General features: G+C 45.1%; 1 protein-coding gene across 1 annotated transcript in view; it reads left to right on the top strand.

Annotated features, from left to right (window-relative positions):
* The window catches only part of SGSM2 (small G protein signaling modulator 2), a 65307-nt gene that overhangs the window by 25355 nt on the left and 23455 nt on the right, over positions 1 to 16497 (top strand). Inside the window, exons 8-12 of the mRNA XM_032216122.1 lie at positions 872 to 996; positions 4288 to 4355; positions 7238 to 7401; positions 9452 to 9587; positions 14315 to 14449. Coding sequence (XP_032072013.1) covers positions 872 to 996; positions 4288 to 4355; positions 7238 to 7401; positions 9452 to 9587; positions 14315 to 14449 — 628 coding nt within the window. The remainder of the gene's footprint in view (positions 1 to 871; positions 997 to 4287; positions 4356 to 7237; positions 7402 to 9451; positions 9588 to 14314; positions 14450 to 16497) is intronic.

Below are 16497 nucleotides of genomic sequence, written 5' to 3'. Positions count from 1 at the left end.
AGGACACAAAAGGGGATCACATGACCCGGGGACACTGCAACCGTCATAAATAGAAGTCAGTCGCCAAGCGTCTGTATTTTCATCATGTGACCATGGAAGTGCTGAGACGGTTGTAAGTGTGAAAAATGGTCGTAATGGTCACTTTTTTCAGTGCCGTTGTAACTTCAAACAGTCACTAAATGAACTATTGTAAGTTGAGGACAACTTGTACAATAGATCTTATACAAGTAATCCTTGATTTACAACCACAGTTGGGGTCAGAAAAATTGAGAATGTGGCTGTTAAGTGAGGTACTGTGACTGCACCCAATTTTACGTATTTTTTGGCTGTAGTCATTAAGCGAATCACTGCAGTCACTAAGCAATGTATCGTATGAATGCAATTTGCAACTTCCCTGCCAGCTTCCCTGTTGATAATTGCATGTCAGAAGCCATCTGGAGAGGTTGCAAATGACAATCATGTTATCCTAGAACAGTGTTTCTCAACCTTGGCGACTTTTAAGTCCTGTGGACTTCAACTACCAGAATCCCCCAGCCAGCAGCTGGCTGGGGAATTCTGGGAGTTGAAGTCCACAGGACGTAAAGTCACCAAGGTTGAGAAACACTGTCCTAGGACATCACAACTGTTATCAATTTGAGCTTAAAATTCACTTAACAACTGTGTTATTAACTAAACAACTGCAATGATTCACTTATCAACTGTGGCAAGACAGGTCATAATATGGGGCAAAATTCATGTAACCTCTGTCTTGCTCAGCCACTAAAATTTTGGGCTCAATTGTGGTTATAAGGACTACCTGACCTTCAGCAAATGTCCAATATTTCTGTCTTGTTTTTTTTTTAAATCACTAATGGGGTAACTTTTGTAACAGAAAGATGACATGGAGGCCATTCCAGGATATCTGTCACTTCATCAGTCTTCTGATTCTTTAACTCTGAAATGGACACCAAATCAGCTCATGAACGGGAACCTGGGAGATACAGAACTGGAGAAAAGGTAAGGGAATGCAACAGGGGTTTGCTTGCGGTGAAAGATTAAAGTGAAAGATTAAAGGTAGCAAGGAAAAAGACACATAGATGTGCTCCTTCATTGTTGTTAGTTGCGAAGTCGTGTCCGACTCATTGCGACCTCATGGACAACATTCCTCCAGAACAGTGGTTCCCAAAGTGGGTGGTACCGCCCCTGGGGGCGGTGGTATGGTTCACCGACAAATGCGCGCTCGACAAAAGCGCGCCAACAAAACCGCAGCGAGAAAACCGCGAGGTCGAAATCATGCCGATGAATGCCCGCAGAAGCACGCCGACGAAAGCGCGCCATCAAAAAACAATGTAATAACCCTAACCCTAACCCTTACCTTAACTTAAATCACGCTTTTGTGGGCACGGTTTTGTCGGCGCGTTGTTGTGGGCGCGTTTATGACGTCACAGTTTTCTCGCCGCGGTTTTGTTGGTGCGCTATTGTCGTGCGCGTTTTTGTCGGGTCACGGGTGGTATGACTTGGGGGGGGCTAAGAGGCAAGGGGGCGGCAAGAGGGGTGCTAAGAGACAAGGGGGGCAGCAGAGGGACGGTAAGGGGACAACCCGAAGGGGACATTCTCCGAGCGGCGTCTCAGGCAACTTTCTCTCTTGCTGCGCAAGGAAGCTGGGTTTTGCCTTGAAACTTGCTGTTCCCGCAATCTGAAGGGGGCATTCTCCCAGGAGCGTCTCAGGCACCTTTCTCTCTTGCCGCGCAAGGAAGCGAAGCCAGATTTGTTTATTTAACCTCCCGCTCCAGCTTCCCCCGCCCTACTACATTAAGATCCCCGCGCTTCCCATTTCTGCTGGAAGCACGCAGGCCATGTGAGCGAGCAGGCGCGCGAGGCCCCTCGATGATCTGAGGGGAGCCGGGAGGTGCCAAACTGCACCCAGCCATCCTCACTCCCTCGCAGCTAAGGGTGGGAACCCTTGAGATGCCGCTGGGAGATTGTCCCCTTCAGGTTGCTGGGACAGCAAATTTCAAGGGAAAACGCAGCTGCTGGAATCGGTGCGCTTGCAACTTAATGTTCTCCTCCAAGAAGCCTGCATTACCGAGAGCAGCAGAAGAGCAGCAGTGGGTACCACTGCCACCCCTGGTGTCCAGCATCCTCCTCAGGAGCCTCGAGTTGTGGCCGTTTGCATGTCTATCCCGAGCTTCTCTCAGGAAATGAAATGGCAGGCACCCCACTGGCAGATCCTCTGGGTGAAAGGCGAGTGAAGGGTGCAGTGACGGGAGAGGCTGGCCGTCCCCAGCTCTCGGGGAAGCTCTCGAGGAAGGAGGCAGTGATGAGGCCCGGGGCTCGCTTTCCTTCATCCTTCCTCAAAGAACTGCAGGTGGCAGGGAAAATGAGGCTTGTTTGCCAGCTTCCCAGCTGGCAAAACAGAAATTTTTGCCAACTGGAAGGTATGTGTGTGTATGAGAGAGAGAGTGGGGGTGAGAGAGAGAGAGAAAAAAGAGAAAGAGTAAGAGAGACTAAAAGGAAGAAAGAGGGAGAGAGAAAAGAGAGACAAAGAGAGAAAGAGAGAGAGAGAAAAGAAAGAGAAAGAAGGAAAGAGAAAGTAAGTGTGGGAGACAGAGACAAGAAAGAAAGAAGGAAGGAAGGAAGGAAGGAAGGGAAAGGAAGAAAAGAAAGAGAGAGAGACACAAGAAAGAAAGAATGGACGGAAGGAAGAAAAAGAGGAAAAAAAGGAAGAAAGAGGGAAAGAGACATATAAGAAAGAAGGGAGGGAGGGAGGGAGGGAGGGAGAGAGGGAGAGGGGGAGGGAGGGAGGGAGGGAGGGAGGGAGGGAGAGAGAGAGAGAGAGAGAGAGAGAGAGAGAGAGAGAGAGAGAACTTATGATCACAACTTAGTCCAAAATTTTGGTTGCTAAGCAAGAGCATTGTTAAATGAGTTTCACCACATTTTACAAGTTGGCCACTCCCACCAGTCACATGACCGCCAAGCCATGCCCACAAAATAGGCCACACGTACAGAATAGGTTCTAAAAAATTTTGAAACCCACCACTGGTATATGTGTATGTTTGTGAGGGAGAGAAAAAATAATAAAGGTCATTGATCTAAAGATGAAAAACTTTATTATCCATTTTGGGTTTCTTACAAGAAAATCTTTTTGTGTAAGTTTATGATATCTTAATGATATCTGTTGCAGTTTTGTGCTTTGTGATAATACCTTACTTACTTCTTTCAATATCTACACAGGAATTATCATCTACTAAGAACAGTGAAGTAGTTACTAAATTTTACTGAGTTTACTAAGTTACTAGTTACTAAGGTTCAGACTTTGAAAACCTGGTATCACTGGATCATGTTCAACAATTTTGTTGAATTAACATTAACTAAAAAGGTTTTTAAATTGGATTTTGAATAAATGTGCAATTAATTGTTACAGTTTTGAATTTTACTGTTATTATCTTCCTTCTGTCGTGCAAACCACCCAGTCACATGACCAGCCACGCCCACCAAGCCACACCCACAGAAACGGTAGAATTCCACCACTGGGTGGGGGCACTGAGGATCAATTTGTAGCACCAAGGGGGCGGCTATTGATAAAATAGGATCACCAACATGATTGCCAACGTCCGATGATGGATATGGCACAAATTCTAAATTGCTCAAGAGCAACAGTGTAGGAAGAAAGCTGTGTTAATCTGTGGTAGCAAATAACCAGGAATCTGTTCCTCATTCACAAATTTTATTCAAAGCCACACGCTTTTGCAAGGTGCGGCTTGGTTCGCCAGCTGCAAATGTTTCTCAGCCTTGGTATCTTTAAGAAGTTTGGACTTCAAGTCCCCAGCTGGGGAATTCTGGGAGTTGAAGTCCAGCCATCTTAAAGTTGCTAAGATGGACAAACACAGGACTAGACTGTCGTAGGGTTTAAAATAGAATGATGCCAGGGGAGCTGAAAGGGGAGAAAGTGGTGAAGACAAGTTACAGGTCATACAGATTGCAAGAATTTTATCAAATAATAATTGCCATATGTTAAAACTCATTGTATTGTAAGACTTCTTGAATACATCGTGACCTTTATAAGACTTTTTTCATGTAAACAATGCTGCACTTCAATGACTAGATGGATTAAGGGCCATCTTCATCGTTGTTGTCATTGAATATGATTCCATGATCCAATGGTGTTGTTTAGTGCCTTAAAGTCCAGTTTTCTATGCACGAATCCAAACTACAGCTTTCTTGATAGATGGTTGCCTTGCCTATGTTTAAACCCCTTCTCCTTTCAACTGTTGTCACACTTCAGTGTCATCCTTATCTTGTTTTCAGCATCTACTGGGACTACGCCTTGATTGTGCCATTCAGCCAAATTGTCTGCATCCACTGCCATCAACAACGTAAGTCTTCATATTTAGAAGAGAAGAGAAGAGAACAGAATTCTTTATTGGCCAAGTGTGATTGGACACACAAGGAATTTGTCTTTGGTGCGGATGCTCTCAGTGTACAGAAGAGCCGAGGTGGTGCAGTGGTTAAATGCAGCACTGCAGGCTACTTCAGCTGACTGCAGTTCTGCAGTTCAGCGGTTCTAATCTCACTGGCTCAAGGTTGACTCAGCCTTCCATCCTTCCGAGGTGGGTAAAATGAGGACCCGGATTGTTGTTGGGGGCAATATGCTGACTCTGTAAACCGCTTAGAGAGGGCTGAAAGCCCTATGAAGCGGTATATAAGTCTAACTGCTATTGCTACTGCTACATAAGTAAATCAGTGTACATAAATGATGGGTTTGAATACCTACAACAGAACCTAGCAGTGATTTAAGAGAGCATCTCTTCTCAGAGTTGTCGTAACTGATGAAATCTGTCTTGAAATCGGTAATCACGTTAATTTATTAATGAATTGCACCGATTTCACGTGGTTGGTGATTTAGCTTTGTACGCATCCTCTTTAGTTGAGCGCAGTCAGAGAAGGAATTTGAAGTGGCTGGAGAACTTTGATGATGATCTCCAGAACATAGGATGATTAATATGTTAAATAAGAGAAGCTAGTAATTGATGAAACAATATGCCACCCCAAATGAGCATCTAAAGGTGGGGAGGATCGGATATATTTTTCATAGCCTGCAGGTTTTTCACTGCAGCACTCTCTCCCTCCCTCCCCTACTTCCATACAAAAGAAATTGTCTGCTTACTTAAAATAGAATAAAATACCAGAGTTGGGACGGACCTTAGAGGTCTTCTAGTTTAATCCCACTCCTTAGGCAGGAAACCCTATACCATTTCAGATAAATGGCTATCCAAGCTCTTCTTAAAAACTTCCATTGTTGGAGCATTCACAACTTCTGGAGGCAAGTTTAATTAATTGTTCTAACTGTCAGGAAATTTCTCCTTATTTCTAAGTTCCTTCTCTCCTTAATTAGTTTCCACTCATTGCTTCTTCGGAGAATAGCTTGACTCCCTCTTCTTTGTGGCAGACCCTGAGATATTGGAACACTGCTATCATGTCTCCCTTAGTCCTTCTTTTCATTAAACTAGACATAACCAACTCCTGCAACCATTTTTCATATGTTTTAGCCTCCAGTTCCCTAATCATCTTTGTGGCTCTTCTCTGCACTCTTTCTAGAATCTCAATGTCTTTTTTGCAATGTAGCAACCAAAGCTGAATGCAGTATTCCAAGTGTAGCCTTACCAAGGCATTATAAAGTGGTATTAACACTTCACATGATGTTGATTCTATTCCTCTGTTTATGCAGCCTAGAACTGTGTTGGCTTTTTTGGCAGCTGTTGCACACGGCTGGCTCATATTTAAATTAAATCCACTAGGACTCCAAGATCCCATATTTAGGGGAGTAGAGGCTAAAACATATGATGAACATATGAAGGCAAGACTCAAATGAAGTATGATTAGGGGACTGGAGACTAAAACATATGATGAACTGTTGCAGGAACTGGGCATGGGCAGTGAAGAGAAGGACCACAGGACACATAATAGCAGTCTTCCAATATTTGAGGGGCTGTCACTGAGAAGAGGGGGTCAACCTATTTTCCAAAGCACCTGAAGGCCAGACAAGGAATAATGGATGGAAATTGATGGGAGAGATTCAGCGTAGACATAAAGAGAAACTTTATGACAGTGAGAACAATCAACCAATGAAACATCTTGCCTTCAGAGGTTGAGGGAGCTTCATCACTGGATGCTTTCAAGAAGAGAATGGACTGCCATCTGTTAAAAATGGTGTAGGGTGAACCTATGGCACGCATGCCACAGGTGGCATGCGGAGCCATTTCTGAGGTCACGTGAGGCATTGCCTGAGGTCACGCATGTGAGTACTGGTCCGCTGATTTTGGCCTTGTTTTTCGGCTGTTTTTCACCCTCTGGAGACTTCCCTGAAGCCTCCGGAGAGCAAAAAACCACCCAACGCACAAACCGGAAGTTCAAGAACGGACATCCAGTTTGCGTGTTGGACCGTTTTTCACCCTCTGGAGGCTTCAGAAGGCTTACCTGAAGCCTCCAGAGGGCGAAAAACAGCCCAACGCGCAAACAAGAAGTGCGAAAACAGGCCGTTTCTGGCTTTTGGAGGGCCTCCGGGGGCAGTGGGGAGGCTGTTTTCACCCTTTCCAGCCTCCTAGAAAGCACCTGGAGCCTGGGGAGAGCGAAAAACGGACCTTCTGGTCAAATTGGAAGTCAGCAAATGGCCATTTTTGGCCTACGAGGGGGAGGGGAAGCCTTTTTTGCCCTCCCCAGGCTCCTAGAAAGGGTCTGGAGCCTGGGAAGGGTGAAAAACAGGTCCACTGTGTCAACACGTGCCAAAAGCAGGGGGAGCGCAATGGGTCGTGCACATATGCATGTGTGGGCGCATAGAATTATGGGTGTGGGCATGCACGTGCACGTCATTGGTGTAGGGTCTCCTGCTTGGACAAGGGCGTATGGACTAGATGACCTACAAAGTCCATTCCAACTTTGTTAATCTGTTAAAAAAAACTTACCTCCTGCAGTTGCAGATCACTAAAGTTTTTTAAAAAATAAACTGGACAACCATTTGACTAGGACGGTATGAGACTCCTGCATTTAGCAGGGGGTTGGACTAGATGACCTCCAAGTTCTCTACCAGGCCTATGATTCTATGACTCTATGAAATTGATGTGCTCGGCATTCCTAAGTAATTTGTTTGGCATGCACGTTTGGTCCTACTTCAAAAAGGGGTTATGTTTTATTATTGCAATTCTATACTGTCTTTGTTGCTGTGGAAACCAATAATAGCAAGGAACATTTCCCCCTGCAGCTGACCAAGGTGGGACTTTGGTGCTGGTGAGCCAGGATGGTATCCAGAGGCCCCCACTCCATTTTCCACCTGGCGGACATCTCCTGGCCTTCCTTTCTTGCCTTGAGAATGGCCTCCTGCCCCGTGGACAGCTGGAGCCTCCGTTGTGGTCCCAACAGGGAAAGGTAAGGCTAGAGACTCCCAACTCCATAGAATGATTGCTTTGCTTCAGCCTTCTCCAACATGCTATACCTCTAATTTACAGGTAGTCCTTGTTAAACAACGACTATTTCTGTATGAGAAGGATTGAAGGGTATCAAGTTCTACAGTAGGGGTATCCAGCCTTGAGATCTTTAAGACTGTGGGCCTGTGGACTTCATGGCTGGCTGCAGAATTCTGGGACTTTAAGTCCAGAGGTCTTAAAGTTGTCAAGGTTAGACACCCCTGTTCTAGAGCAACTTAATGATTCCCTTCCTAATTGGTTCCGGTGATGACATCAGAAATTCCAATGCTTGACATCTGGAAATGGCACATGGAGGTGATATCATCCCCGCAGAAGCTGTTGAGTGAACTGTTGATTGGTGGATTCCTGGCTTCTCCCTAATTTGGAATCCATCACTTGTTGACTTCTCCTGTCTTCTAATCCCCTTACTTTTATCTGCTCTGAATCGACTGCTAATCTTCTAGGTTGGTGCTTCCCTCTCAAATCTTAACATCCCAAGAGAGGAACTTCAAGTACAGTAAATGTTCTCTATCACAGCCTGTCCTTCTCCAGTTTGACCTCTTTACAAATGCCCCACTATTACACAAGCTTGGTGGTTTAGCTTACAGTAACTCACTCATTCTCCTTTAGGAGAAGGGCAACATATAAGTCCAATAAACCTAAATACACAAAGCTCTGGTCAACAGCCACAATCAGGTGTGAAGCATCAGAAACACATGTTAAGTTCCAGTTGTGATTTATTATTCATACTGATGCAAAGGAATCTAATTAACACTAGCACTAAATTAGCACTAGATAATAACAGAATTCAAGAGGGGTTGAACTTAGATTGCTTGTGGGAACATAATGACTCCAGGCTGATTCCTCTCTTGACTCCACCTCTCCAAGAGACTCTTAATGTATCTCATTTTCAAGAGCTGTGGTGGCACAGTGGTTAGAATGCAGTATTGCAGGCTACTTCTGCTGATCACCAGCTGCCAGCAGTTTGGGTCTCACCGGTTCAAGGTGGACTCAACCTTCCATCCTTCCAAGGTCGGTAAAATGAGAACCCAGATTGTTGGGGGGGGGGGGCAATAGGCTGAGTCTGTAAACTGCTTAGAGAGGGCTCATCCACACTTCTCAACTCGGCTGACAGGCACTAACTAGAGAGATGGAAGCCACCATGACTGGATCCAAAGATGACTTGAAGAGTGGGTGGCTTCAGGACACCAGGGATACCCCAAAGCCCTTGCTTTGTGAAGTCTCAAAACTAGCAGCTGCTCTTGCCTTGTTGTTTTTCAAGTCTGGTACCTCCTGATGGGACTTGGAGAGGGGTTTCCCATGTGCTCAGGCCCAAGGTCTTATTTGGTTCAGGTAGCATTTTTTTTCCTTTTGTTTCCTTAACAACTTGGCTCCTTCTTAACGATCTCCCCAAGACATCTTTTAGATAACATTCCTGCCTTTTGGATTAGGGGTGGGATTGAAAATTTTTAGCAACCAGTCCTCTGCCCGGTTGCTGGGTGGGTGTGGCCATGGTCGGCATGGCCAACTTGGCTTCCTGTACCACAGTGGTGGGGGGACATTTTTGCCCTCCTCAGGCTCCGTAGGCTTTTCTTGAGCCTCCGGGAGGTTGAAAACAGCCTCCCCCAGGCTCCAGAGGCCTCTGGAAGCTGGAAATGGGCCCATTTCTGGATTTCCAGAACTTCCGGGAGGCCCGTTTCTGGGAGATCGAAAAATGGGCGTCCCGGAAGTTCCAGGAATCCAGAAATTTCTCTGCATGGGCTCTGCACTTACCTGGCATCGAAAATTGGCTGTGTGGAGACTCCTGGGAGGGGAGGGGAGGGGTGGGCGGGTCAAACCAGTCCTTGTAACTACCAGTTTGGCGAACTAGATGTAAAATTAACATCCAGTTCGCCCGAACCAGTCTGGACCGGCTGAATCCCACCCCGGCTTTTGGTCCTTTCTGCTTACCTGCCTGCTTCATCTTTAGGTATGGCAGCTTCAGCCTCAACTTACCCCCCCTTGTCTTGCAGGGCAAAGTTTTTCCAAAGCTCCGGAAACGGAACAGCCACAACCGGTCGATGGACATGGAAGAAATGCCATCGGTCATGGAGACGGCTACTGATTATGTCTTCAGGATTATTTACCCAGGCCACAGACACGAGAACAGTAAGGATTTCTACTCTTCTGGTTTCACAGAACTGGGTGAGAAAGGCAGTGTGCAGAAATTGAGGCTTGAAATCCTGGCATTTTATTCAAACGTATTCGTAAAAGGAATTCCAGGTAGTCCTCGACTTATAATCACAAGAGACAGTTATGAAGTGAGACGGTTATTAAGTGAGTTTTGCTCCATGTTACGATCTTTCTTGCCACAATTGTGAAGTGAATCACTGCAGTGGTTAAGTTAATAACATGGTTATTAAGTGAAGGTCATTTTCCCATTGATTTTGCTTGACAAAAGGTTACAAATTGTGATCCATGATCCCAGGACACAGAAATGGTCCTAAATATGAACCAGTTGCCAAGCATCCGAATTTTGACTGCGTGACCAAGGGGGATGTTGCAATGGGTTGTAAGTCTGAAAAATGGTCATAAGTCACTTTTTTCAGTGCTGTTGTAACTTTGATGGTCACTAAATGAATCATTACAAGTCGAGGATACCTGTATCTAAATTTTAAATCACAGACCCCGGGGAATGCTGCAATAGTGATAAGAGTTAAAAAATAGTCATAAGTCGCTTTTTCTGTCTCATTTTAGCCTTGAATTGTCACTAAACGAATGGTTGTAAGTTGAGGACTATCTGTTTAATTCACTTTAAAAATTAACAGTATCTTCAGAATCTTAGAGTAATAATCATTTGTAATAATTTATTATATTTTTGCCACCTGACTTCCAGCAATTTGGGGTGATAATTAAAAGCTCCAAGGGAACACGCAGCAAACAGAGAGTTTCTATTAACTTACAAAATCTTTATTAAATAGCAGTAGACTTATATACCGCTTCATAGGCCTTTCAGGCCTCTCTAAGCGGTTTACAGAGAGTCAGCATATTGCCCCCAACAATCTGGGTCCTCATTTTACCCACCTCGGAAGGATGGAAGGCTGAGTCAACCCTGAGCCGGTGAGATTTGAACCGCTGACCTGCTGATCTAGCAGTAGCCTGCAGTGCTGCATTTAACCACTGCGCCACCTTGGCTCGCCACCTAAAGCTGTTGGCAATTGGGCAGTGTACAAATCTGATGAATAAATAGAATTAATTACAACTTACAATTGCTGAAGCATTACAGGGAGAGGTAGTCCTTGACTTATGTCCACAAGGAGCTCATAATTTACCTTGCTCAGTGAGAAATTTGTTAATGAGTTTTGCCCCATTTTACGACCACTGCAGTTTTAAATTAGTAACATGGTTGTTAAATGAATCTGGTTATCCCATTGACTTTGCTCATCAGAAAGTTGTAAAAGATGAACACATGATCCTGAACACTGAAACCGTCATAAATGTGAGTCAGTTGTCAAGCATCCAAATATAAATCACATGAGCATGGGAATGCTGCAATGGTTGTATGTGTGAAAAACTCTCATAAGTCACTTTTTTCAGTTCTGTTCAAATTTGAACGGTCACTAAACAAACTGTTTTAAGTTGAGGACTACCTGTATAATATTATCCTCTTAGTAAGACGTACACGGTGGGAGATGGGGAAATTCAATCTCTCAATAGCCTCAGGTCAGGGATGGGCTACTGCAGGTTTGCATGGGTTCAGGAGAACCTCTAGCTAAGAATCTGCCCAATTCGGAGACTCCGCAAATCCCACCCCTGGCTGGCCCCGCCCACCTTGCCCCACGCTTCCCACCCCGCGCTTCCCAGGACTCCCATGCAGCCCGTTTGGGATGCCAGATAAGTATAGGGCCAGCATGGAGGCTCAGGGAGGGCAAAGAACAGGCCTCGCGGAATGCCGGAAATGGGCCCGTTTCTGGCCTCCGGAGCCTGGGGAAGGCTGTTTTCGCCCTCCTGGAGGCTCAAGGAAATCCTCCAGAGTCTGGGGAGGGTGAACGCCCCACCCACCATGGCTGAGTAAGCCACGCCCACCCAGCAACCGGGCAGAGAAATGGTTGCTAACATTTCTTAATCCCACTATTGGTTAAAAGAATGAGAGGATGAGAAAAACTTCTCCAGATGTCCCAGAAAAACCATTCACAGTTGCAATAAGAAAAGAATAAGAATTATCTTGCACCCACCATGGTGCAAGAGGCCAACTAGGCCACACCCACCATAGCCACATCCACCCAGCAACCGGGCGGAGAACCCGTTGCTAACACCCCTGCCTCAAGCCTACGGTGAGAGCCAGAACTTCCCTTCTATTCTGCAATCTCAGGCAGCTAACAGTCAGGATTTCAATGTCCCCAGAATAGGGGCAGAAGTAAATTTCCTATAGGTGGTCGTAACCCAATTCCTTTGTGGGAAATTGTATAAGATTGTTGCAGTGTTGAGATTGAGGTTGCTAAACCCGAATGGGAAACCTACAATCTTGCGAGAACTGACTCTGGCCCCTTTTGTTAGGACCAATGTGTTCCCACTCCTATTGCTAACCCGTAATTAAGTGCTGGGATAAAACAGCTTTATAAGCTATATTGTGGATGTTGCTTTGGCTAACCAAGATTAGGATTAACATCAAATTTGTCTGTGTTTGAATGACCCAGCAAAAATGAATGAAAGGGCAGCTAAGCCTCTAGTTTTCTTCTCATATCTTTGCTCCAAGAAGAAATGCATAACATTGGGACTTGCGTAATTTATTCTTGTTATACCGAATTACTGGTTTCGTTACTATCGCATCCGAATCAGCTAAGTGAGTTCTACTTTACCTTGCATTCCAGAGGGACTAGCTGGTGGCATAATGCTCAGGAGTTTGAAGGACATTTTTATGTCTTTTATGGTTTCTGTGAATGCCAGTTGACCAACTCCAGATGGATCAGAACTAGAAGAAGAATCTGTTTCAGATCCATTCAAGTTGATCCCTTCTCAGTGATTGGAATTCTAGAGGTTTTTCAGCCTAAACTACTTCATTGGATTGTTACCAGTGGTGAGATTCAAATAATTTAATAACCGGTTCGGCCAAGGTCAGATTGGCTGGCATGGGAGGTGTGGCCCATCCTCATCCTTCAGCTCTGCCACACATGTGGGATGAGCCTCCAGCAATGGCCAACCTGACACTCGGTGAACTGGTTGTTATATTAACAGCACCACCATCGCTATCAAAGTGGTTCCTGGGCATTCGCTGCAATAGAGAAAAGGGCAACAGAGCGGCCCCCACAAGGGAAGGAGGAAGAGGAGAAAGTAGAAAGAGGGGAAACGGCCTTCTCCTTCCCTTGCGCTGACCGCTCCATTGCCTGTTTCTCCATTCAGCGCAGCGCCATGCCCAGGATCCACTTTGATAGTGCGTTGGTGGTGTAATTTAACAACTGGTTCTCTCGAACCGGTACTAACTGGCTGAATCCAACCACTGATTGTTACACAGGTAGTCCTTATGAATGTAATTGAGCCATGCAATTATATTCATAAATCATGACGGTTGAAGAGTGGATCACTACATAACCAGTCCTGATTTTACGACCACTTTTGTGAACCCATTATGCAGTATGGTTCTGTTTTTGCCAGAAACTGGATATAAAACACTGTTTTCTGGCAAAAATGCTGTAAATCATAAACTTATGACTGGAGGCCCATAAATATGGGCTCATAAATATACGCCTTTGCTAAGAGCCCAAAATGTGATAACGGGCATAGTCTTTATATGGTAACTAGGAAACTAGATAGTAAGTTTCTTTGTTTTATAAAACTTATTGGCTGTCCTTCTTACCACAAGTTCCTTTTGGGGGGTCAACTGTAACTTTGCACAGTCGCTAAGTGACAGATCATAAGTTGCAAAGATAAAGAGTGTCAGAGTTCATTGCGGCAATCACATCCAGAAAGCACATACAAGTAACCGATTCAGCAGGATTCACTAACTTCTCTTTATACATAAAAACACATGAAGCAAATATACAATACCAAAGGCAGGTTTTCTAACATGGTAGTAAATACAAGCAAAACACAAGCAGAGGAGAGAACAGTTTCAGTTTTAGTTCAGAGCAGCAGACTAGTTTAGAGCTCAGCACAGACTCAGAGCTGCAGAGCTAAGCCACGCCCAAGCTCCAAACTGTTTTAGCTCCCATTGGCTGACCTTGTTACTAAGCCCTATTCCAGTTCATGAATACTACACTGACAAAGAGAAATAAGCACAGCCTTTCATTCTGTCTTTTGCTCCAGAAGGAAAGTGGAAAATGGATGAAAAACATTCACTGCGTTGGGTAACATGCTAAACTAGGTTAAAACAGATGTGAGTCAGTTGTGGATCATCACGATGTAGAATCCAACCATTAATTTTAGACTGTTGAATGAACCTAGCCCTCATTTTAAGCCAAGATACGGTTAATAAACTGCATGATGATTCATAGGGGTAATGTATCATCTGAACATGGAAATTTGGCTTTGTTAAATTTAGTCTAGGGTGGTGTCTGTTGTTATATGTGCCCCTAAAATGGCCTTCCATGGAGGAAAAGGTAAGGATTTTATGAGCAGAACCTGGTGATTACATGCAAGTTTGAGTGAGTAATCTACTATCTAACACCTTACAAAAACATCACCTGTGGTGCATCAGTGTTTGGATGAGAGAGATGCAAACTCAGGGTTGGGTAGAGAAGACATTGGTTGGAGATTAAAAGTTCCGCAAATCCATGAAGATGGAATTATATAATGACCCCTAAAGGAGGGGAGGACCACATGTCCTTTTAAGACTTGATTGTCAATCCTGGCGCCCGTTTTGTTTTCTTATGCTCCTCTTTCACTATTTTTTTGAGCAGTAACTATTAACTACCACCACTTAGCTGCCAGCCGCTCTGCCTCCGTCGACGATGACGAGGAGGAGGAAGACAAGCTGCACGCAATGCTATCCATGATCTGCAATCGGAACCTCACAGATTCTAAAAGGATGAAAGGTTTTTATCCTTCTCCTCCCTGCCCTCCCAACTCACTTCATTTCTCCCACTGGCTCTGGAGCAACACCTGCCCACTCGATGTACAACAGTGTTGGCATTACTGCAATGTCAACGCACTGCTGGGGCAGCCTTATGAGTCAGGGAAAGCAACTTTGCCGATAAAATAATTCCCTTGGGTAGTTAGAACACCCAAGAGGTTTGTAGTTAACTACACCTCCAGAAAGGATACTGTTGAACTAGGAAAGTTGCAGAAAGGAGAACAACGGGATTATGAAGTGGGGAAGTCATTGTTGTGGCCCACCAGTGGAGCTGGTGGAGCAGACTCAAACAGCGAGGAGGTTGGGGAGGAACATGGGCGAGTCCTGGAGTCTGGGGAAGGCTCTGATGAGTGCATTGCATCGGAGGCAGAAATGGGGCCATTTCTGTCCGACAGTTATCAGCTGTCTTTGGAACCGGAGATCAGTGGGCTAGAAGAACAGCTGGAGCCTATTCCCGATGTGCACGTGCCCAGAGCTGCCAGGCCGATATCTTCCAAACGCAACACTGTACAAGAAAATACTTGGCAAGGAGTCTCTGAGAGTCACAAACAAATCTTCACACTAATTAAATGAACTAATTGTCTCCTGCTAATTTGACTCCCCTTTCACTCCTCTTTATTCCCTATGGGAGGGGCCCTTGTTCCTTAACTGTTCCCTTCTCCTGGCAGCTCTGCGCATGCGCGCCTCAGGAACAGGTTCCAGCTGTTCTTCTACCCCACTGATATCCGACTGCAAAGGCAGCTGATAACTGTTAGGCGGCCCAGGCCCCCTCTCTGCCTCCAACATAGAGCCCTCCTCAGAGCCTTCCCCAGGCTCCAGGACTGGCCCGTGTTCCTCCCCAACCTCCTCAGTGTCTGAGTCTGCCACCCAGTTCACTGGCTGCTGGCGGGACAAAACAGAATCTTGGCCATAGGACTACCTGACAGTCCAGTTCATCCAAAAGAAAAGAACCCCCAAACCTTGGCTTTCTTTGCTGATAAAACAATTCCCTTCTACGTATGTAGTTAGAACATCCAAGATGTTTGTAGTTAACTACACCTCCCAAAAACATCCTGTTGAGCTAGGAAAGTTGCAGAAAGGAGAACAACGGAATTATGAACTGGGGAGGTCATTATGAATTTAATTCCCCTGGTTACATAATGGAGTGTGTGATGGGGGCATAGGATCATAGGATTTGATGTGAAGAAATTCTCTGCATCACAAATCTCCATCCCAAGGTTGTCCATTGGAACTACCATTTATTATGCAGAGAGATTCGGGACAGGTAATTTATTCTAGGGAATTCTCTGCCATAAGACCGGATGAACATGACGCCCCCGAACCAGTTGGAAAGGAGATCAGACACATTTATGGAGGAGGAGAATATCCATGATTCACAGCCTTGAGGCTTTGCATGGACTTCAGCAACAGAGGAAGAAGACACCTTGGTCCCTGTTTCTGGAGAGCAGGATGACCACGGTGCTTTCCAATGCCCCTTGATTGAGGGTCACCTGGAAATGACGTTCTGAACTAGCCAGACTGTTGTTTTTTCTCCTTTGGTGGTTACAATTCCTTGGAAGTAACTAAGAGGTCACATACCCCCTTATCTACACTGGAAGCCCCTCTAAAACATTGAGCATTGAGATTTGGGATGGGTGCGCTCCCTGATGTGCTTAATGACAGTACTGTTGTACCTGGTTTGCTCTTCATTTTGCTTTGAGTCCCTTGCAATTTCTTTAACTTTTTGCATGTGTCTAAAAATTTGGCAGAGATCCATCGCCGCAAACCAAAACCTTTAAGCTCATTCTGAAGATGCTGTTCACTCTAATTCTTCACAAATTCAGGTACCTTTCATCTGAATTCTTAGCGTCTGTGGGGTTCACCTTAAAAGGACAGTGTTTATTCTTTTCTCAATAACAATAACAATTCCAAGATCTTTTCTTACCAATGGAAGAGAAAAGTGGGAGGGGGGGGGAACGAAACTCTCCCATCTCTTTCTGATTGACTGTAGGAGATGTTGCCATAAATACT

The sequence above is a fragment of the Thamnophis elegans genome, chromosome 4, assembly GCF_009769535.1.
Source record: "Thamnophis elegans isolate rThaEle1 chromosome 4, rThaEle1.pri, whole genome shotgun sequence".
Lineage (NCBI taxonomy): Eukaryota > Metazoa > Chordata > Lepidosauria > Squamata > Colubridae > Thamnophis > Thamnophis elegans.
Note: the sequence above shows the minus strand (reverse complement) of the source record. Positions and strands in the feature narration are given on the sequence as shown.